This window comes from Acomys minous (assembly GCF_964271855.1).
Source record: "Acomys minous genome assembly, chromosome: 10".
Taxonomy (NCBI): domain Eukaryota; kingdom Metazoa; phylum Chordata; class Mammalia; order Rodentia; family Muridae; genus Acomys; species Acomys minous.
This window is the reverse complement of record NC_140491.1, coordinates 110656639-110681521: the sequence shown is the minus strand read 5'-3', so window position 1 is coordinate 110681521 and position 24883 is coordinate 110656639. Positions and strand designations below refer to the sequence as shown.

Genomic DNA, 24883 nt, shown 5'->3' with positions numbered 1-24883 from the left:
GAGTCTACATTCTTAAATTGATTTTATTAGAGTATTTTATCACATCATCAGGAAAAGAAACTAAAACTACTCTACTACTTTGCAACTTTTTTGTAAGTCTAGATTATTACCCCTCTAAAGTTTTTTAAAAGCAAAGCAACGCAAATGTCTTTTCCAATTGACCTGAAATGAACAACACATTCATCTTACTCAAATGTTGAAACAAACGAACAAACAACACTTCAGTACGCTAAAGCTGAAGAGAAGCCCCAAAGAGACCGAATGGAATATGGTGATGAGTTAGTTACACTCATCCAAATGTCTTAAAGTTAACAGAAAGAAACAGAGTTCAGAAGTAGGAGAAACATTCAAAAACTGATTACAATCAGACTTAAATGCAGCCTCTTCACTGAGCTTACAATAATTAGCAAGGACTTGAAAAACAAATAAAATAATTAGATCAAATGTGGTGGCACGGCCTTAAAATACTGTCTGTGACTCCATGTGTATCAGACTCTTTAGTCATCTATGTATACATATCTAGCTTCCCAAACGCAACTCAGAAGCATGGAAAGGCAACCACGATCAAACCTCCAAACGCAAGCTTTGGCGAGAGCACCAAGGACTCGGCTGGCTGAGGGAGCAAACACTTTTTACTACAAACACAAACAGAATCTAATCTACAATTGTAATGGTCTCTTAGGCTAATTGTTAGGTGCCGTAGAACACATGAAATGGACTGTTTAATAACGCTATGTCAATTTGCCAGCTGCGCTTTTCTTCTAGTGTTAATTCACACTCCTAGAAAAGAGCCCTTGAACATTTACATTGAAAGTTCCAGATTTACAAGTTAAAGAAAATTGAGGAACTATTTTAATTACAAGGTGCTATGACCAGAAATAAGCAAGCTTTTTTTAAAAAATTGAAGAATGAAAAAAGTGTGTTTATAGCAATTAAGACTATACACCACTCATAAGAGAATCATTAACATCAATACAGAGAAAATGTAACCAAATTATAATAGACCCCTGCCACCGTGCTGGCTAGCTTTATGTCAGTGTAACAGCTCTAGTCATGTGAGGTCGGCCTGTGGTGTGTTCTCTTGGCTGGTGACTGGATTGGGAGGGGAAGTCCACTATGGGCTGGTGGTCTGGGCGCTGTGGGAAGCAGGCTGAGAAGCCAGCAGGCTGCACTCCTGCATCAGTGTCGACCCTGACTTCCCTCAGGACAAAGTGTGACCTGAGAAGTGTAAGCTGAAAGAAACTCTTTTTCTCTCCAAGCTTAATTTTTTTTTTTTTTTTAAATCACAGCAGTAGAATCACTAAGACAGTCACTTTTCAACAAATTCAGGGTGAGCTTTTTACACATTTTAGCTTTTGTATATAAAAACACTACTGAAGTCTATGGTAAATATGATGGACCTCATTTATCTAACCAAGCTTGGCCCAACTCAAAGTCCAAATAATGAAAAATTGTGATGAAAAACATAAAGCAGGAAGAGATGAACTTATTGTTAACAAGCAGAGCAGTGCCTGCACTCTTCAAATACATTCTGTCTTGTACCAGATCTTTAAAAGTTGCCTAAAATGTTGTCATGGTGACAAGATAGAAGACAAGCCCTGATTCCTGGGATGGAACAAAACCTCAAGTATACGTCCTGGGCTGAGAATAAATAAGATAAATCAGAGAAACAAGCATCATAAACAGAAATGCAGACAATCTTGAGCTTAATGATAGAGGTATGTAAAAAAAAATCTCATTGTAAGACAAAAATGCTGTACACTGGGTATATGTAGCTACCAAACACCATAGCTTAATAGACCCCAATCAGGCTTGGCACACCTGCAGTAGCCTGTTTTCTGCAGTGCTGAGCTGCCATATTTAATTACTGAGAGTGACAGGCACTGGCTGAGCTGGTGTGCCGTAGCACCATCTAGAAGTCAAAGCACTGTAAGCCAGAGACACACGCACAGGAAATACCTGATGCTGAAGCACACCTGCTCCTAAGGTCTACTGTCAGCCACGCTTTATAATAGACACAGCGCACTCTTCCAAGTTATATAATTTTATCCACTTTACTTTCTAATACTGAAGATGTGTTCCCCTCCAGAGCTACAGATGGACACGCACAACAACGTGAGGCAGTTACACAGTGTGCAATGGCACTGGGGTATCCTTCTTTATGGTTCTCTCCTCCTGGTCTGTTCTGATCGCCATTTATTCTCCATTTTAAATTACTTCAATAGAGTCAATTGAATACTTCTAAAGAGTCAAATGTTCAACTTTGTCTTGACATATAGAACCAGATGTTTACATATAAAATCAATACTGTAAATTAATGCAAAGGGGCCCTTCTCAGAAAAAAACTTCCTTTGGGCTGCTGCTATTTAATAAAAAAGATAAGATCAGCTAACCAATCACTATCCAACATGGAAGACACTGATTGCAGGTGGATTTTAAAACTTAAAATGATTTTTAAAAATTTCACACAAGCAACATTTCAATCACTCACTAGCCAGTGTGGCTTGTGGTTGCCAGACTAACAGCAAAACTACAGGATATTTCTATTATCAAAGAAACATCTATTAGAACGCAGTGAGTCAATTGACCACTAGTCTTTCACTCCTTTCATTCTGTATTCTATTCCCAAGGATGTAATTAACAGTGAAAAGGTTTACATGCCCTCCACCATGGAAACTCACAACGCACCTGCAAGGAGACAGAGGAACCCCAGCCCTCACTTTTTTTGTTTGTCTGTTTGTTTGTTTGTTTGTTTTTGTTTTTCGAGACAGGGTTTCTCTGTGTAGCCTTGGCTGTCCTGGACTTGCTTTGTAGACCAGTCTGGCCTCGAAGTCATAGCAATCCGCCTGCCTCTGGCTCCCGAGTGCTGGGACAAAAGGCGTGCGCCACCACGCCCGGCTGAGCTCCCCCTTCCTTTGCACCCCCTTCTTACCCTCTACACGCACACACAGAAGCACGGGTGCACTGTCTGCACAGTTCACAGCTCTGCTCCTCTACTGGAGTTGGAAGCTCCAGGAAGCATGAGGGGCCTCCTTTGTGCAGGGGACTGGGAAGGCAGGAAACTCGTTCATGAACCAGTGCCCCCTGCCTCAGCGGCTCAGGATCCCGGCACAGTTCTATGTCCAGGAAACAGGTCAGAGCGGCTTCTTCACTGGAAAACTGTACTTTGTTAACTGTTTAAAAACAATACTTTCAGGGCACTGGGCTGGCTCCATGGGTAAAACTGCCTCTTGCTGTGCAAACCTGACCAACTGAGTCCTATCCCCAGAGCCCAGAGTGAAAGGATAGAACCCACTGCATGAAGTCCTATGACTTCCACATGCTCACCATGGCAGGCACACGGCCACACTCACACACAGTACAGTTAAAAGGCAGTACTTTCCAGAATGAGTCTATATATAACCATGGAAACTCACCTGCATGTAGAAAGAGGGGCAAACTGAACTCCCCTTTCTTTGCATTCTCTTTTTATCCTCTCTTTTACATTTCTACACAGATCTATAACCCTAGAAAAGACAGTTGAATACAGCATTAAGTTTTTTATACCATTTTACATTTTTCCTTCATCAGTTCATATGTTTACATATTTGTTTAACTGACTGGCCTCTACAGTTAGAAGAAGAAGAAAAAGAGCAATAGCAGGTACCAAGGACATTTGTAATGCTGAAGAGACAGCACTATACTAATCCACTTTCCCTCTGACAAAGGACTGAAGGTCTGCATCCACCTCAGAATGCTTAGACTGAAGTCCTCCCTTCATACTGTGAGACGGTGTATTAGGAGGAAGGGCCTTGGGTCTTTGGAAGGTCATGAGGGTAAAATCCTAATAAATGGAATTGATGTGTCGTAGTAAAGAGGGACAGAGACATGTGAAGACTTGTTTTCAGCCACATGAGGACACACAGGAAGGTGGCCGTCCATAAACCAAAAGGGCCTTCACCAGCAACCCAGACACCCACTTGCTGTGTTTGGGTGCTATCACACTTCAAGGTGAAGGGCAGGGAAAGATCTGAATCTAAAACATGCGAGCCAGCCAGTTTATGGCAGACTCTATAGCTACCCATACTAAGACAGCACAAGGAATGATAGATGACGCCATCACTGACACCACTGCCATGAGCTGCCACCTGTCAAACCACTGCTCCAAAGGGCTTGGCGGTGACTAGCGGACAATTCTTTTCATTTTTAAGATTTAGTCTCCTTGTTAAAATGTATTTTCAAAAACTGAAGAAAAGCAGAAGTGTGGTGGTACATGTAATCCAAATACCAGAGGTTGAGGAAAACAGATCACAGGTTCTCTGTCTAAGCTGCGTGGCAGGTTCAAGGCCAGCCAGAATCATACAGACTATTTGGAGGGGGGAGTAAGTGCTTTTGGGGGAGAGCATGACAGTGACCCTACAACTGCGTCAGTCTCAAACATTCCTGGAATTTGAAGACCACTACACAAAAGCCAAAGTCGATTAAGACAATGGAGAAAAGACAAAAGCTTTCCAGATGGGAAAAGGAGGGACCAAGAGAGCAAGACGCTCTTTATTTAATGCCTAACTAGTGGGTTCGGAAGGGTCTGCTGTAGTCTGTGTACTTCCCTAGTGACTGAAAACAGTTCATACACTTTATAGAAAGGAAGGTGAAATGTAGCCATGTTCAAAGGCAAAAATATATAGTGATGATTGTCTCAAGAATTTATTGAAAGTTAATTCAAAAGTCCATGTTTATGAAAGTATTTCACAGCTTTTACCACTGAGTCCCTACAGTGTGTAAGCATACACAAGCATGAACGCGCATGTTTTCAGTAGAGAAACCCAGGCATAGACATTGTCTATAATGTGCTGTAGTACCAAAATTTTGCTTAAATTTAAAAAATAGAAATTATGTTTATTATTTTAAACTGGATTTCTTTCAGAAATCACTTAAACATGAGTGAAGATCCTGTTAAATCGACAAACACATCCAATCTAAATGCTACATCACAAAAGAAGGCTAAGAGGCGTTAAGACTTTGGGGTGGGGAGGAAGGCCTTGCAAAGAACATTTAAGCATAAGGCATCACCTAAGCTAAGCCAAACAACACAGCACTGTTTTGTGCTTAGAGAGAGTTTTCAAAATGTTAACCTCAATTTATTTGTTTGTTGGGTTCCAAGCAAACTGTCCGTAATCCAGAAGAGGTGGAATGGAGGGTCGAAACAATGGTATTCTGGTCAGAGCACTAGCTTAAACAAGCTTCCTTATTTCAATGTTTCTTATAAAAATTTTAAACCTTCCATATTCACACACAGGTAAACTACATATCTACATACGTGCATCAATTATAAAGTGTATCAGAGTAAGTCCTTTTTATTGGTTTTACCTGTCCCAAGGAGCAGAAGTCTCAAAAGATTCTCCTACTATATAGTATTCCAGACCCAAATCCTGTAAAGACACAAAAATCATAAAATTACAACTGATGCAGCAGTTAGTAAAACCACTCAACTTTCTGGAGGTTGTGGGCAGTGCATCATGCATGCCTGAGCTAACCTAAACTGTTCTCTGTCTCGTAAGAAGACTGGAAAGTTCCCAAGTGTGACATGACCTCTCTGAGGACAGGAGCCTGCCTGTGCTCTCCATAGTCTCCAGCAGCAAGTAAAGTATCTGACACAGAAAAGAAACTCGAATATTTCTCTAGTGAATGGAGTCTCTATCTCAGAAAAGCTTGTATATGTGTGGAAAAGATTAGACAAGTGATTTTTAGTGGTGAAAACAGTAAAATAACCAATATAAAAACTGAATATCAGGGTGAAAGTTACAAGTGGTATGACAGTGGGGGGGGGGGCACTTTTCTTACATCAACTTTTATTTACAAATTAATTTAGAAAATACAGGAGGTGTGGTGGTGCACACCTTCAATTCCAGCACCTGAGTTGCAAAGGTAGGCGGGTTGAGTTCAAGGCAAGCCTGGTCTACAGAGCAAGCTTCCAAACAGCCAGGACTACACAGAGAATCTCAGTCTCAACCAAACAAACAAACAAACAAACAAAAATAGAAAACCCAAAGCAAACCAAACCAAGAGGAAAAAGGGTGGGAGAGTGAAAACAGTCACTTGAAGCCACTAGGTGTTGGGAGGACATACCTCCATGTCTGCTGATCTCAAATGTGTTCAGTGGTACATACCCATTTGCCTGGGAACCACGGCCTGAGACAGGGGAGTGTGCATCAGAAAAGGGTTTAAAGCAAAAGGGGTCTGGAAGGCAGCTCAGCAGTAAAGGCAGTTATCACACACCTGAGTTTGATCCCCAGGACCCACAAGGTGGAAGATGAGAGCTGACTCCTGCAGACTGTCTCCAGACACACACTGTGACACATGGAGCTACACAGACATGTACATACTCCAGTGCCATGCCTGCCTACCTGCTGCCATGTTTCCTGCCATGATGGTCATAGACTCTAACCCTCTACAACTGTGAGCCCCATATTAAACATTTTATTCTATAAGATGCCTTCCTTGGGCTAGGTGTGGTGGCGCACACCTTTAATCCCAGCACTCAGGAGTCAGAGGCAGGTGCATCACTTTGAGTTCGAGGCCAGCCTGGTCTACAAAGTGAGTCCAAGACAGCCAAGGCTACACAGAGAGACCCTGTCTCAAAAAACAAAACAAAACAACAACAACAACAACAAAAAAGATGCTTTCCCTGGTCAAGTGTTTTATTGCATCAACAAGAAAGTAATTAAGACAGCCAATGACAGAAATACAACTTACACGTATGTATGCAATGACGTAAGTCAGCAAATATCCCCTCTGTCCATTATCTTCTCCAGCTGCCAGACCTCTGTAAATAAGAAACAAACTGTCAACACAGTTGAAGTGACTAAATAACAATAAAAAAGCCAAACTGGTAACAACATCTCGAAATAGCTACTCAACAAATTAACATGTTATACTCATTTTTATCTTAATTTTACTGATCATTAATATACCAGTTATCAAGAGAATATGCTTGAATAACAAATCTGAAAACAATTTTTAAAATATTATTGTTCAGTCACTTGATTTCAAACTTTTATCCTAAATGAACTCATGATCTGAACTATATCTCCCAATTGTAAAAGGACAGAGAAACTATTAGCAAGAAGAAACAAATACAGATCAACTTAGCCTTCACAAAACTAGCAGATGCTTTATTCTTACTTTACCCATATCAGCTGAGTACTCCTAACCTGAAAATCTGAAACCAAGATGCTACACAGTTCAAAACTTTGTGCTGCTAAAAAAACACCACAATGGAAGAGCACAAGATGGACTTTACTCAGTGCACTGCATAAAGAACTAACTCTAATTTATTTATATAAAGTGGAGCTAAAACAAATCAATGGTAGGCTTAGACGCACAGCCCATCCTCAAGACATCTCATTACATAATGGAGAGCTGAAGAAGTCCAAAACACAAGACACTTGTGGCCTAACCCTGAGCACCCTGAGCCATCATTAGATTTTTATTCTGATACTCACATGCAGTCTTATAAATATAAACGTGTGGTACTGACTAGGAATTCCCAAACAGAAAGTTCTCAAACATATATACAGCTCATGGCATTCATTGTTTAAACTGGAGATAAAACACATAGAAGTATTAAAGTTTATAATGTAACACGTAGATGAGTGCAGAACAGTACCTCAAATCTTAATACCATGAATGTGTTAATTAACCCTCAATCTGAAATAGTTTTATCTACAGAGACTGTGTTAGGTGATTTAGTTAGAATTAATGTATATGTCATATAATCTCATCCTAGTTTTCTGCTTTGCCAAAGTCCTTATCTTAAAAGACAATGAATGCGGAGCTGGAGAGCTGGCTCAGTGTTTAGGGACCAGGGTTCAGTTCCTAGCACCACCATGGTGGCTCGCAGCCATCTGTAATACCAGCTTCAGGTACTCGACAGCCATCTACAGCTTCAACTGCTGATGCTGTCTCATGCTCCATGAGCACCAGGGATGCGTATGTGGTATATATGCATACATGCAGGCAAAACATTCATACACACACAGATTTAATAAAATAAAAAAATTAACTTTTAAAAAGGTAGTCAATTAATAATACTGTCTTATACTACCTTCCTCAAAAAATAGTTTCTATTTATACTTTTTCTATTATCAGACAAAAGTTAAACTTTATTTCATTTTAGTTAATTAAAAGAACAGGCCTGGAGAGATGGCTCAGAGGTTAAGAACATTGTCTGTTCTTCCAAATGTCATGAGTTCAATTCCCAGCAACCACATGGTTCACAACCACCTATAACGAGATCTGGTGCCTTCTTCTGGTGGGCAGAGTGTTGCATAAATAAATAAATCTTTAAAAATAAGAACCACTTCTCTTGTAGCCTCAACTGACATTTTATAATTATTTTTTCCCCTAAATTTTGTTTGACTTAATTTTTTCTAAGTTTTTTTTACTTGATGGTCATAATGTAATAATAATATATAACAAACTATATACATGTACAATATATAATGCATAATATAGTAACAATAACAATACTTGTTCTATACAAATATTTTAAGACTGTTTCCAGCTAGTAACTTGGCCTTAAATAGAATTCCCTAGATTTTTAAATTCACAGTTACAGGTGGTTTTACACAAATGTGGAACATCCAGAAGAAACCTACTCTGAGAATCCAGTCAGAGTCAACTGAAGATGCAAAGAACTGACAGAGGCAGCTCAGTTTTAAAAATCACTTAAAACTGGGGCAAAGTGAAAGATATCATTTTACAAACACAGTGTTAACAAACCAGCAAGATACAGCTCAGGTCAGCTCACTCAATGCAAACAGTTAATTCTGGGATGGATGTGAGGCTGATGCAAAGAGCCAAATCAACTTCTGGAATCATAAATTGGCTGTGGCTAGGACTCAGAAGGATGCAAATGGCTCCTGGCTTAAGTAGACACAAAGCAAAGCCAGGCTCTGGGGGTAAAGGAAAAGCAACAGTAGAGAGCTAGGAACGAAAACAGAGCCCACAAGCTGCTAGAGGAGAGAAGGAGACGCCCAGGAGAGGCTGCAAGACGCCTGCGCTGGGACCTCACAGGCAGAGTGTGCGAAGGGTGTGTGGGGCAAACAAGCCTGTCTGCTTCACTAGGTAAGATGAAGTTGTCTTCTCCTGTCCAAGCCACCTCCTTTCAACCTTTGTTTTTTGTTTTCGTTTTAATCAGAAGGAGTTAGAGAATTAGCTCAGCAGGTTAAGAAATCTCACTGCCCTTGGAGAGGACCACAGTGTGGGTGCCAGCACTGTGACTTAGAACTATCTGTAACTCTAGCTCCAGACAAATTGGCAAATGGCTTTGGTTGACATCAAGTGCACAAAGACACTGGAGACACACAAATATGCATAACTAAACATTTTAAAATAATAAAGTAAAAAGCTAAAGCAAGGAAGAACAACATAAAAAGAATAGAGAATTCTCCTGAAAGAACATAAAGGACACTTGGGCTAACTTTTCATAATCGTAAGTTTTCTGGCAAATTTAGCTTTTAGACTCTCTCTCTCCAAATTAAGACACAATATGTAAGCAATTACAAAACTTAGAAATGAAATGCTTCTGAAGTGTCAATTTTATAACTACTCTAAAAAAAATGATAGTTAGATTCAAATTGCTTTACTTCTAAGTAGACTATCCATCATCTACCTCTTGTTATTCTTACAAATTTCAAACACCAATTCCCAGGGTTCTCAAACATATGTAAAGAAGGAGTAGGTAGCTTAATGGAAAAGAAAGCCAGATTCATTCTGTGTAAAAGGGCCATCTGGCCAAGCTAATCACTCCCATGCTCAATTGTATCAAACAACATAAGAACACTGTGAAACTAATGATAAGGTTTTGCCTTAAGTTCTATGGGAAATGTCAAAGCACCAGTCTTGACTACTGAAAGGTGATATTTATTCAGCTCTTAAAAGTAGTGAAAGTATTTTACTAGCAAACATACATAAACAATCAAAGGGTGGTTATTTAGCATTTGGCTACTATGTCCATTGGGTCATGGGTGTTGAGGCATGTTCAATAATGCTGGCGTGGGGGTAAAAGGAGGGCGAGAATGAATACAATAACACATAAAAACATTCTACATGGTGGGAATATGCCATAAAAATGGTCAACTTTAGCTAATGTAGTAGTAAGAACAGAGGACAAAAAAAGAAATGAAATAAATAAAGGCTAGATTAACAATGTCTTAATTAAAAACAAATGTGAGAGCTCAACTAACAGATAAAAAGGTTAGCAGAAACTAATGTGGTGGAGCACAAAGAGAAGTGGCTGAGGACTCAGAGTTGGCCCAGCATTCAAGCAAGAAAATACTACTAAGTGTTCAGTAATTGGGACAAAAATTTATGTTTACTGAATACAGAGAAGCCAGAAACCAGAAGACAATGAATTTCTAAGGGTTTAAAAAAAACAAAACAAAACAAAATAGCCCAAGTCATCTTCCTAATCAGGATCTGGATTGTTCAAACACAGATTGGAATGTTCAATGAGGGAAACCAGACAAAAGTGCTGGGACAGGAAGCAAATCCAAGAGCAAATCCAGCAAACAGAAAGGAGTCACGGCTTCAGCCTGTCCTTGCTGTTTTAAATTGATCTCATTTACTAAAATCTATTTTTAATAAATAAATTTCAAACAATTTATTTATAGTAAGCAAAATTACTACAATTATCCAACATTCTCTCAAGAAGGTTGAACCCATAGCTCAAAGATGATTTACTTTTACTTTTAAGTTGTAAATGAAGGCTCTTGTGAGAAAGCAAAACTGGCATTAGTAACATTTATGACAGTTGGTAGACCAAATAAACTGATACAATGACTCTGATAAAAACCTAAAGGTTGTAATACAACTTCTCAAGTAAAATAGTAATTAGAAAGAATAGAGAAGGAAAGAAGAAAAGAAAAAAGAAAAAGAAAAAAGAAAACCCACTGTGTCATTAACTCACTTAAAAAGCTTTTTCAATCAAATATACACATGCAGACTGTGCTAAGCCTTACAAAACCAAGTGTGCGGAAGAACAGCCACTGTTCATCATTAGCCCTCAGCACTACAATGGTGGACGTGGCCCATTACTAGCTAACATTTACCTCTCGCCTCAGTTTGAACTGCAGTGAAAAGCATGATTTGCACAGCTGCAGGTGTGCTGCTAGGGAACAGGAGAGGAGCCAAGCAGAACTGAGCAAAATGTAACCGCAAATCCAGCAACTCACACGTTATGGTTAAAAGTTTTTCACTGCCCTCTAAAGAACTTCTGAAATTTTAGAAATTCCAATTAAATACTTAAATATATTAGGATCATCTCCCAGTTTGTTTGTTTTGGCTAAGATCAAGTGGAAGTACATAATTAAAAAAGTAAAGCTTCAGTTTCTAATATTTCAAAACTAGAGCAATTACAGAAAAAAATTAGCTTAAATCTCTTTTGTGATAGTATGCTATTTTTAAAGGGAGAAAAAAAAAGTCTTTTTATCAAATTTTATTTGTATCCATAAAACTTAGAAACTAGAAAATACAGGAACATAATATTTATTTCTAGAGAAGAAAATATGTGCAACCCAAAAGCTAAAAAGAGACAGAGAAACTTGAAATCCATTTAGACATTCAGTGTATCTTGTAACTTTAGAAGTTCAAAAACGAACAACAGCCATGGAAGACTAGAGCAAAGAGGGGTGAACTTCATCTTCTATTAAGAAAATTACAGCTCTGCTTGTAATTTCAGAATAGAGCAAAAATAAAAGAGGGGCGTATTATCAGTACTCCAAGTAAAAACTGAGTCTAAAGCTAGACTTGTTTTCACTCTAAGAAGACAGTATCTTAATACTAATTTCAAACAATCATAGAAATAAAGAGCTAAGTTAACATGCACACAAGTTGGACACTGTAAAGCACTTCTCTCCAACTTAAGTTAGTTTCTTAAGACAAAAAGAAAGGAAAGAAGATAAATGTTCATAAAGTTCAGAGCTAGCTTAATGTTAGGTGCCCTCAGCCCTGGACAAATGGGAAAGACGAGGACAGAGAGACTGTTGGCTTCTGCGGCTGAGGAGGGAGGGAAACACAGGCCTGCCAGACAGCGTGTCCACTGAAGCTCTTACCCATCTGCCTTATAATCCATCAAGCAGACAGAACTCGCCCATCATTATTCAGTTGCTTATAGATGCAGAGTGTTTTCTGCTTCTTTATAACCAACATAAAACAGTAAGTGACAAGGGGTGGAGTATAGATAATTTATCAAATACCACAGACTAAACATAATTTCCTTTTAAAAACACACTAGCAGCATGCTTTATACATGAACTAGTAACCTGACAATTTTGTCTCATTCTTACGTAACAAATAACACCTCACAAAATTGTCATTCATGCACAAATCTAGGAAAAGCATAATATTTAACATTGTATAACACACATTACATATGTAAAATTAGGTAAAAGTACACACAATACACACATTTTGTATATATGTATGAAATTAAGTCAAAGCAACAGATCATTCTTCCTACAAATTTTGGAATAAAAACAGTATTTTAAGCTTACTGTCATAAATTGCAATGAACTTATTAGCCAACCCAAATCAGAACTGCTGACACACGCAGTCTGCATGAAGTGGCTACACAGGTAGCACGTTTCCTCTTGGTTATGAACTCAATGCCTTACCCAAATTTTGCAGCGATGTCATATACTTGTTTTTCATGCTGAAGAACCTTCTCACGGTCCCCCTCAAACAGTAACGTAGCTACACTTAGTTGATTTGGATCAAATCCTTTAAACTACAAAATATAAAATAAAATTTTATTATGACAGGGAAGCCTTAGCCTATAAGATAGTAAACTGAAATACGTTTTGCTCTTTTCCTTCTGATTTAGCCTCAATCACAGCAGCCTGTTAAACAGTGAAGTTTACACATCCACTAACAAGAACCCCGGATGCAGAGACTGACTCCGCTGGGAGAACAGCTCATTGGCGAGCGTTTGCTGGGCCTACGTGAAGTCCCCGGTCTGACGCCCGGCACGCCAAGAACAAACACAAGAAACTGAGGTGTACGGAATACGCCATATTTCAACGTACACCACACTGTAGCACCCCCTGACATAGTAACACACGTATACTGCACTGTAGCACCTCCTGACATAGTAATACACGTACACCGCACTGTAGCACCTCCTGACATAGTAACACACGTACACCGCACTGTAGCACCTCCTGACATAGTATACACATACACCGCACTGTAGCACCTCCTGACATAGTAACACACGTACACCGCACTGTAGCACCTCCTGACATAGTAATACACGTACACCGCACTGTAGCACCTCCTGACATAGTAATACACGTACACCGCACTGTAGCACCTCCTGACATAGTAATACACAGGTCACCTGGCAGAGTTTTAGCTGTAAGCAGCTGGTTGGAGCTAACATCTCGACAAACCACGACACATCATATAATTGTAACAAGAAATGTCTTGCGCATGCAAAGAGCCAAGACTACCTTAAAAAGAAATATATAAAGCAGCGTGGCCAGTTACTGAAAGCCGACTGCATCTTGTCATCCTAAGTGGACTTCTATCACAACCTGCCACCTTACAAATCTTAGGGCAAAGGACCCACAGTCAGAAATGAACCGAGAGGCCCTTGCCTCTGGAGCCATGTCTGGGTGTAAGGTAAGGACAGGACCAGGGCTTGGCCTTGACCTTGGGAAGCAGGGATCAGCTGGAACTACGGAGGTAAGGAAGCTGGCAGGGAAGTCCAGGAATCCAAAGAGAGGAAGGGACCAGCTGTAGGGAGAGTCCTTAGCGTGAGGACAGACCTGGAGCCCCCACAGGGAGACTGTGACTGTGCGACAAGGGGTACAAGGACCACCACCCTGGGCAACCTGGCTCTGGAGAACGCTGAGGCATGCATGAGCCAGCAGTGACGAGGACTGTGCGTGCCCAGGGCACGCTCCCTTTACGTGTCTTTCTGGGATGTTCAGTTTGGTTAATCTGGTAACTGAAATATTCATAACTCCAAATATGAAAAGAATTCAAATGTTCAGCACCTGATGAATGGCCACTGAGCCATAATCTACCCATGAATTTACTCATCCATATAATGGCAGTCCTTCACACATATAGCCCCAGCCCTGGGCAGGCTGCGGCAGAGGCATTGCCAGAACTTTAAGGCTATCCTGGAGTACAAAGTGAAACTCTGTCTTAAAAAAAGAAAAAAAAAAAAAAAAAAAAAACATAAGGGGGCTGGAGAGATGGCTCAGTGGTTAAGAGCACTGACTGCTCTTCCAAAGGTCCTGAGTTCAATTCCCAGCAACCACATGGTGGCTCACAACCATCTATAATGAGATCTGGTGCCCTCTTCTGCTGTACGTGCAGACAAAGTATTGTGTACATAATAAATAAATAAATCTTTAAAAGAAAAACACAAACATAAATTGAAAAGAAAAAGAAATATATAAATTCACTATGAAAAAAAGATAATACAGATGCTCCTAGACGCATAAATTATTTCAAATTTGCAAACACTTGTCCAAATTAATACACTAGAATGTTCCAATTATAATAAAAATCCTAGTGGTCATTTGAAATGCACAAATCTCTAGAAAAACAAACATGTAACAGAGGAAGTTCCAAATACTAAGAGAAAAAACAAGATCATATATTTTTAACTTTTCAAAACCAAAGCAGAAACTAATACAAAGCACTAGGAACTGTGATAAAGTGGCGTCTTCTCAGATAGTACTGTGTAATGAGCTGCCTGTGGCACCAGGGTAAAGCAGCAGGCATAGTCAACAGTCACGGTGCTGGCACAAGGGTTAGCAACAGGGGAGGAGGCGAAGGCCAGTCCAGATCCTCATCTAACAGCAAAAGATCGAAATAAAACAACAACAACAAAGACACACCATAAGAAAAATATTTTAACTGCTAACTAAAACAGGGAAGGGATATGATATAGTTTAACTGTAGATCACTTGATACTCAGTTTCATTCCCCCTACAAAAGTAAACAACAACAAGAAAAACCCGGACAAAACAAGAAAATAATGGAGGCTGGGGGAGTCAATGTCTCTAAACATACCAGAAAAGAAAGGGTTTCCCAGCTTCAGAGTGATTAAACAGTCATAAGAAAATACATAAATTTGAATCCATGGCACCAAAAAGAAAAATCCTAATAAAAAGAAAGGCACTTGATTGGAAAACGTTATTTACAAAATCCATGCAAAGGGCATCTGATAATTCTATTACTCAAAGGAGTGTGCACCAAAGAACAGTGAGAAAAAATAACTCTCCCTAGAACAATGCCACAATTCACACAAAATTATACCCAGAAAAGACAGGCAGAGTTTGGGTCAATCTCTCTGGAATTTCAAGAAACATTACCTAATTAAGCAAAATAATGACAAAACCTCATGGCTACAACAACAAAATGGCACATCATTGCCACGGTGGTACACACTGACACACACTGTTGTCACGGTGATAACACACTAGTACAGCCTCACTTCAGAGTTCTCAGGAATCAAAGGTTAAATGAGTCGATGAACCTACCCTCAATTCACTTCTGAGTACAAATGAAAAGAAAAAAAAAATTCAAATTCTAAAAATGTAGCCAGTGTGCAACTGCTCAATGTAGGACTGTTCAGATTTTAGAGCCAGAGAGTGAGGCTTTTGGAACTGAGTGCACAGTTCAGTTGCTAACACAGCTGCCCACCTGCTCCAGCACACAGCACAGCACAGCACGGGACGGAGCCGACGGGAGGTGGCGGGGGTTGGGGGAGAGAAGGCAAGAAGAAAGCTCATGTCCTGCACATGTGCAATTTTAGATTTTGTTTTTAGTCTTACCTTTGTAATATAAAACTTTTTTAATCCATCCAAAAATGATGTAAAAATAGAGGAGACCTGAGGTTTAAGAGCATGACCTAGGAAGAGAAAAGTTTACAGTTTAAATTAATAGCAAATTAGGTATTTTTGAAATCAAAAGATGGCTTTAATTTAGTATCCTAAAGAAAGCAAGTTTTTACAGTTGTAACTTACATGGATGTTTGTATTAAAATCTTTTACCCCTGCATTCTTTCAAAGGCGATAGTGTTTTGCTTATAAAAGCTATTCTCTGTTTTTAAGTCAAATTACCACATGTAACTAATACTATACATAATTTCAGTTATTGCTCAATGTATGGTTTACATGCAATAAAACCACCTCGTTACTTTTTATTTTAAGAACACCCAGAGGTGGCTGGTTTTGCTATTCTTTTTAATTATACAGAAACCACACAGAACTATAACCAAATATGGAGTCCATGTAAAGTTTAAGGCTGTTTCTTAATTAATTCTTAACTCATCCAGAATTCTTAACATAAAACTAGCAATTGCTTCCTTAATCACACTCAGGAAGTTAAAATTGGCAAAATAACACAAATGGTGTCTCAGAGCCTGTTAAATTAACATCGCTGCCTGCAGATTAAGCTTAATTGAGTGAGAACCTTCTACTGTTTTCTCATCGGTTTTCAAAGAGGAGCAACTTCTCAGCACTAGGGATGCTACAGTCAATCCCCACATCTGGCCTCGTGCTGTAAGCCCAGGTCAGAAAAATATGACAGCCTGTTAATGCAAAATTCTCACAAAACTCTTCAAGTACTCAGCAAACCTAAAATTATCTTCAGGTAAAGTTTCTTCTAGTCTTCCGTGGTTGGGGATTCTGAAGTATAAAATCTTCCTTTAAATGAAATAAATGCAAACAGCAAACTAGCTGTTTCTAAAACAATCACTGCCAGTCTTTTGTTCCAACCCATCTATTTTTAAGTGAGAATTTAAATACATATTCACTACATTTTTGCTAGCTGTAGTGACGAAACTAGGTTACATAAAAGACTAAGGAAAATAGGTCTTACACAGAGACTAAGAAAGACTCATGCTTCATCTGAGACAGTGAGAAGGTGAGAAAGACAAGCAAGGTAGCAAACAAAGAAAATGAACTGTGGGGCAGATAGAAACCAACAATAGGCCCTGGATCAAAAGGTGATTTGTTTAGAAACATTTTTTTCTCTCCTATAAGATGTCACAGATGTTTCTCCAGTATAGCTAGGCTTTAAAAGATAATTTTAGCACCTATAAGTGCACTTCTTTTACCAAATAGAAATCACCCTCCATAAATAATTGAAATTAAACACAGAAACCTGTTGCACTATGCCTGGGGGCTCAGGGCAGTAATCCCAGATATTCAAGAATATGAAGCAGAATTGAAAGTTCAAGGCCTACCTGAGCTGACTGAGTTCAAGGCCAGGCTGGACAACTTACTGAGATCCTGCCTCAAAAAGTAAAAAGAAGGCTGAGATACCACTCAGTGTAGAATGTTTCCCTAGCATGCCTGAAGTCTAGCTTTTATCCTCAATACCACTAAAGTAGTGAGGGTGCCTGGAGTTCTTGCAAAAAACTTAAATTATGCTTTATACAAAAGTGTTCAAAAACACTTACCTTTCTACAATGCATGAGAACTCCAAATGTGTGTGTAATTCTTAAGGGCACATGATCACCTTAATTCACTGACTCTGATGGGCATCATTCCCATTAAACAGTGGACGTCAACCCCATTCCTCCATAATACTAGATTAAATCAATTATTGTAAAAGTAATACTGCTTTTAGATGGGCTGAGCATTAGTAATAACGTGAAGACATCACTATATTTTTCAATCAAGCTATTGTTTCCTATCAAACTATTATACAACAAATATATTTTGGTTAGTGTGCTTTATCTTTATAGTAAGTTAATTTCAATTTTCTTAGTCAGAAAGTATGATTAGCATCAATTAGCATATAACATCAATTTTATGGTGCTATAATGTTAATTCATTTAAAGGGATTAGCTAGCAATGTATTTCTGAAGTGATCTGACACAGTTAAAGTACAGAGCTTTGAAATCAGACAAACTGAGTTTGATCACGGCTCTTCCACTCACCTGGAAGAGCAACTAAAAGGCAGTACGTGAGAAATTGTGATATTAACAATGTGCTCAGCATTGTACTATAGCTATCTAGGATTTGTTCACTCTCTTTTGCCAACTCAATGATTAATTAAACCTAAATGTATAAGATGTAGTGAGCGCAAGAGATACAGAGACATAAAAATATTCCTCAAATTTGAGAAGCCTTACCCTGCATAGGGCAAATATGCAGATCATGTCAATATACTGAAAACAAATAATTTCAGTATATTGTATTCAGGATTGGACCAGGAGAAATAAAATTATTTTTAAAATATAATTAATAATAAGCCTTATACCTCACTAACCAGTATGACATAAACACTCATCAATCTGCCACATGGCTGGTGCAAGGTCCTGGATAATACCTGTTGTGCTAAGAATTACTCTTTTAATCGCCTAATCATGAAGCCATGATGGAGTATATATAGAAAGAATCTTCAATGGGTACCAAGCAATCAAAGGAAGTATAACCTAAAGGGGAAAGGATGGATGGTCCAGAGGGGAGGGATATGTGCATTTTAAAATTGCCACTCCTTACTCACCAAACTGAAACTGCTGGTTGTCCATGAGGCGGATAGATGCAGGAGCACATCTCTGTTTAAGGAGAAAGTGGAGAATCAATTTAATACACTAAATAACCACACAAGCAGGACCTTATGTAAGGTTTCAAGGATTAGCTCCTAAATATACATAAAAAGAAAAGAATCTCAATGTTTTATATAATTTCATGAAGACAAACATCAGTGGATTATATAAATATTTAGAGAAATCTATATATAAAAGCTAGACCTTAAAATGGACTATTTGAAACAAAGGAGAACTTTTTAAGACTAAATATTTTAGTCTTAAGAATTGTCGGCACCCAAATGGCACTGTGGCACACGCCTTTAATCCCAGCACTCAGGAGACAGAGGCAGGTAGGTCTCTGAGTTCGAGGCCAGCCTGATATACAGAATGAGTTCCAAGACAGCCAGGGCTACACCAAGAAACCCTCGGGAGGGGGGGAGGGTTGCACAATTTGTAATGCTGTATGTAGTAGGTTCTTGTGTAGGTTTCTCCCCCCCCCCCCTATCTCTTCCTCCTCCTATTTCTTCCATGCACCTGCTAGGTAAAAGCTCTAACACTCAGACATATCCCCAGCTCCTTGCACACTTTTAAAATGAGGAAGACACTAGTGGAAATTGATATATGCCAAAGAACTTCTAAAAATAAGAATATCTTCTGCAATATCTTCAAAGACAACGCTAGGAACCATTCCTTCCGTAAATCCTTCTGCACAATTATTTTAAAAAGAGAAACCCACAAACACCCAGTCAGAGTTCTGTGCTCTTTCAGAGTTACTTATAATACAAACAGCAATCAAACTTTGAAGGTTAAGAATATATATTTAAGCTGGGCAGTGGTGACATACGCCTTCAGTCCTAGTGATGGAAAGGCAGAGGTGGGCAGAACTCTATGGGTATGAGGCCAGCCTGATCTACAGAGAGAGTTCCAGGTTAGCCATGGCTCTGTTATGCAGAGAAATCCTGTCTAAAACAAAACAAAACAAACGTGTACGTGTGTGTATATGTGTGTGTGTGTGTGTATACAGACAGACAGACACACAGACAGACTAAAAGGCTGCTCCAATGTTGTATTTGCCTAGGAACAAGATAAGAGTTGCAAGAAAGAAGGGGAAACAACAACAAAAAACACAAAGTGAGGATAACAAGTGCAAGTTGAGTACTTCACCTGTATACCTAAAATCTAAAATGCTCTGAAATCCAACCTTCTTCAGCACCATCTTACTAATAGCACGCTTTGGATTTGGGAGCATTTGGGCATACAGACTGCAGATGTCCAACTAGGAATGTATGGAAATGTGTGAACTGAACATAAGCACTAATCCCAGGACGGCAGACAAGACACTCAGCTTGTACTCTATTAACTCTGTAATGACAGAAACCAGAAAAGGGGCTGAAGTCCAAACCGGGTTACTGTTTCCTACGGAAGATTCTACAGCTAAAGTTCTACCAGGAGCTGTTTTAGAGCAGGTGCTCTGGGACAGACTCTTCTAAGTAGCCCAGACTGCCTCCTACTCCTGCCGGCACCTCCTGCTGCTCCAGTCTTCAAATCTGTTATAAACTCTCTAGACATGTGTTGCCACGATGTCACTTAAGTTACAAAACTCCCTAAAAGCTTAAAATGCACATCAGAACATTTTGCTATTACTTGCTTTTACTGGAACATGTATTTAATTCTTATAAATACTCATCTAAGTACTAAAGATGAAATAATTCAATTGAGTTCCCAGAGCCACTGGCAGGTCTGAAGGGACAATACCAAGCGATCTTCTAGCTGTACTGACAGCCCAGCCCCTCCCAGGACACAGGGGCTGCGCGTCCCAATGCTGCCCTGCATTTAGTTCACACATCAACAGCCCTGTCACAGGAGCAGAGCCTGCACTGACCACTTTTCTGATAGACACAGAATGGATGGAGTTAGCATACTTGTCCAAAGTCAGACGGATATGAAACAGCAAAGAACGCACCAAGATGTCCTGACTGCTGATGAGCAGCTTCAAGTGCCACCCTTACACACATGAACACACCACACACACACACACACACACACACACACACACACACACACTAAATACACAGTGCTTAGTTTCATACTCAAATCACGGATTACATCAAAACCATCACACTGGCCATTTTAAGGTCTTACTAACAGTATAATTTTGGTATAAATTATTATAGTTTGGTCAGAAATTCCCAAAAGCACCACCAGTTTCCAAAATACTAAAGGAAGGTCAATGTTCTTCACATTTACAAATCCAGAGGCCTTTAATACGATGAGTCCAATACCTATAGGCATACATGATATATTATCTATGGACATACATGTTTATATGTTCTGGCATAAGCACACCATAAAATATTAAAGAATTCAGAGATTTTTTGGGGGGGGAGAAGGGTTAAATTCCTCACAAGAACTATAAATTCTACTTGCTTCCAGCAGCCAGATTCCACTTGACTGCCTCAAGGTAGGTTGCTATTCATGAAAGCAACAGCAACATGGGGGGGGGGGGGTTGCGCACGCACTGAGGAAACGGGAGATAACAAGACCGCTCTTAGTAGCGTTTGTGTCTGGGAGCAGAGCTGGACTGCCCTGGGGGAGCACACCCAGAAAGCACAAATAGATTCCGGCTTCACATAAGAACCTGTATTTGGGTTTATCCCCTTTAAGCTGGAATGGTTCTCTACTCATTCTCTCCAGGCCTTACTTTGTTTCTGAGGCAGGCTTTCACACTGTGCCTGACCAGCCTGGAGCTCACAGTGTACACCAGGCTGGCCTTGAACTTACAGAGATCCACCTGTCTCTGCCTAACAACTGCTGGGATTGAAAGTGTGCCTAAAGGCTGCCACAGAGAATGGTAGGGCAAAGCTCTAAGATGCAAAGAGGTTGGACTGTGCTACCCATCAAAACTACTGGCACTGAAGTCCATGCCTGCAGGCCTCTCGAACCTGCCAGTGTGGCTGGCAGAGAAGAAAACGTGCATGTTGATAAAGGAAAACGCTGGACAGGAGGTAAGAGCTACAGTAAACCATAAAATAGTCCAAGGTGTCCTGGAGGCTATGGAATGGAGTGCCATTCTGTCTCTAGTGATTTAATTATTAGAATGCACAATTTTCTTTAATATGAAAATTAAAGTATTTTTTAAAAGCTGCCATTGTTCCTTAACTATGGTCACTGTGTTGTGATTAGCGTGCTCGTAATGTTTCAGGAGATGACTGCTCAAGCACTTAGGAGTCCAGGGTTATATTGTCTACAACATCACTCCCAATAGTCCACAGTCGTACATATAAGGGACAAAGAGAAAACACTGACGCTACGAACTGAATATGCAGGTGATCACTACATTATTTAATCCCAATGTTTTATGTATAAATTTTTCAAAATTTAAAAAAAAACTTGAAAATAAGCAAGAAAGTTTCAGAGTACTTGCTAAATCATGCAGCTCCCAATATTCATCTAAACTGAATGTGATTTTACCTTGGTAGCTGAGTTACATGAGCAGATACTACTCCAAAACAAAGTTTTTAACACTGAATTTTATAAAGAAATTGACAAAATTCAAGTTAAGTGATGAAAAGTTTCATTTTCCCCCAAAGTCAACAAAAAAAATTTCCAGTTGCTATCTTAAGAAAATTCACAGTAGCCAGGTGTACATGCAGGCAGAGCATTGTACACATAATAAATAAATAAATCATTAAATTCACATAAGCAAAGAATTCAATTAAAAAATAGCATCTAGATTAATTTGCTGGCTTTTGGCAACTGATAATTTGTAAGTTACTACACATCATCCTATATATACTTTATAAATTTACTTCAAATTTGAAATAATTAAAAGTTACTATAGCAACTAATCAAAGAGAAGTTCCTATAATCGAAGCATCAATATCATATCTCTGGTCTAAAAGTGTGTACAGCTCAGATTAGGTTGTTTCTATTGCTTTAAAAACTAACTGGGGAGGGTAAGATAAAACACAGACTCTTTGAAGGACAGTGAATACAAACTCTATGAACCAGGGTTCAAAGTCACGCCATACTATCCTATAAGCAAGACTAGTAACACTGCAGCCTAGACAGGGAGGGAGGCGCCCTGACACTACAGTGACCCCTGCTGGTAGGTGTCAGAAGTAACCTATGAGGGATGTTTCAACAAAACAATGGTGGGTTATTACGAAATCCAGGAAATTTTAACCATCTGCAAAAAGACAATGCTTACTCCAACTAAAGTTAAGAAAATAATTAAGTGCACTTACTGGATTTTCTCATGCATCTGACCTGAATCATCTACCTATGTGTTAGAGTCAGTAAATAGCATAAAAGCTGTTTAAAAAAAAAAAAAACATTGCCAGCACCTATTACTTGACATCATTAGTAATTTTTTGTTTATAAAGAAGTCTTGCATATTGTAAGCATACTGAACTCAAAATACGAGTACAGATTTGACTAAGCCGAATTTCTAACAATTTCCTTCCTTGAAGTATATTACAACCAGGAATTTACTTGAACCTTAACCTGAAAAGTCAAATTTAGTATTACTCTCTGTGTTAACTTAAAAAGTAGCTAATAGCTCAATCCAACTATTTTATACATTTAAAAAGGCAATTCTGTAAGGAATACCCCAAAAGACTTCTGGGAAATGTTTAAACTAAGCCATGGCTCTTACCAAAGAAAACAATAATGCACACCTGCGATGAGACACATGAGTGGGGGTGCATCTGACTTGACTAGCTTTTCTAAGAGTCTAGGGTTAATACAGTCTTGCTACTACTTTAACTTCTTAAAGTTAAAAGACTGCAACACTGAATGGTCCTGTATCTCTGCTGCCACAGCTAGTGAGCTGTCTTTCAACTGAAATGGTTTCTTCAAAGGGTAAGCCAAATTTCCTGCCCAAATTCCTGAACCTATCAGAAATAGTCTACGTGTTTCATCAGAAACAACTGCTTCAATATTAAATGCTATGGGCAATGCTGTGCAAAATTAACTCAGTGAAGTTAGGATAGGTTGTGCCCTTAGCAGTTACCAAAAGCCTGAGAGCGTGTCTATTTAATCTACACACGACCTACTTCATTATGTGGTTTAACATTTAGAGCAAGTGCTCCTACACAAAAGCCAATGATAAAGTCATGAAAAGTTCAAAGGGGGGTTAAAGACAGGTGCTGACACAAACTTTAAATATAGACAGGTTCTCCCTCCAACTGTGTCAGAGTTGGTACTCACTGGTCATACTGAAATTGACATGCTTGTAACTAGGAGTCTATACTGTAAACAGGAAATATCTTCTTAAAGAAAAATAATTGGCTTTTTTAAAGCACAAAATATATATTATTGGGTAAATATTCCCCTCTGTCTTAAAAGCCACATGTTTGTATAAGTATCCTAATCATAATTTTACTTTTATTTTCAGTTTAATAAAGATACAGTAAGTGACTCAGTGGCTCTGGCAGAGAGTGCGCCATACAGTGACCTCATTTCACTAGATCACAACTGTAAAAAAGCCAGTTAAACAAATCACTGACCAGAGTTATTCTCTTTAGAGAGAAAAAGTATGACAACATACCAAAATCCTAACTTATAATGACAACTGCAGTTTATAAGTAGCAAGTATACCCAAGAGTTAATGCTGGATATACAGAAGGTTTTTTATAAAGTACATGTTAAAACTAATTATTTTCAGTTTATCTGAACTTCTGTAGAATATGCAGAACTCACAAACTATGTCTTCTCTATTCTGATCTAAACTTAAGGAAATGCCTATTCACTTAAAATTACTTAAAATGTTGAAAACAAAAGTGAGAGAAAGCAGAGAGGTGCACCCTCTGTAATTAATAAAGGAGAGGCCAGCTGCAACTTACCACTCCAAATACCTACTTCTAAAGAATGAAAAGTGTGGTTTCTAAGGAACTGACTAATCACTCTAGTCAGTTTTCCTCTAGTGGCAAGAAATGCCCTCTTTCAACCTGAAGACAGAATCCTTAATTCTACTGAAAACAACCAAAAAGGAGAGTCTATGCTACTGAGCTTATTTCAAACCTTGCAAACCCATCAACTGTAACTGCTGATCCTGGACTAACAAGGGGACAGGAAAACGTTCGGGTACATCCTCACCTCATAATCTGCCAAGGGAATCTATTTTCTAAGAAAGTCTTACAGAGTCACTTACCCATCTACCGAGCCACGGTGGAGACTGCACTGTTCTGCCACTGAGGAGACAGGGGTATATCAGCCATCCACTAGCCCTTCCTCTCCAGCCCCTCAGAAGGCAGTCAAAGAGGACAATCCCTCACATGGACAAGATCACGTGAGACCTGAGCCCCATTGCCAGCTGAGGATGTGACCTTCTCTCCCTCA

The 24883-nt window shown here is 39.1% G+C and overlaps 1 protein-coding gene across 3 annotated transcripts in view; it reads right to left on the bottom strand.

The window, feature by feature from the left end:
- AGPS (alkylglycerone phosphate synthase) overlaps window positions 1-24883 on the bottom strand; it is a 97598-nt gene that overhangs the window by 21971 nt on the left and 50744 nt on the right. For all 3 annotated transcript variants that reach the window (XM_084798001.1, XM_084798003.1, XM_084798002.1), the window contains exons 12-17: window positions 18517-18568; window positions 15834-15910; window positions 12654-12766; window positions 6733-6802; window positions 5347-5408; window positions 3417-3506 (exon numbers count right to left, since the gene is read on the bottom strand). In XM_084798001.1, the coding sequence (XP_084654127.1) occupies window positions 3417-3506; window positions 5347-5408; window positions 6733-6802; window positions 12654-12766; window positions 15834-15910; window positions 18517-18568 (464 nt within the window). The remainder of the gene's footprint in view (window positions 1-3416; window positions 3507-5346; window positions 5409-6732; window positions 6803-12653; window positions 12767-15833; window positions 15911-18516; window positions 18569-24883) is intronic.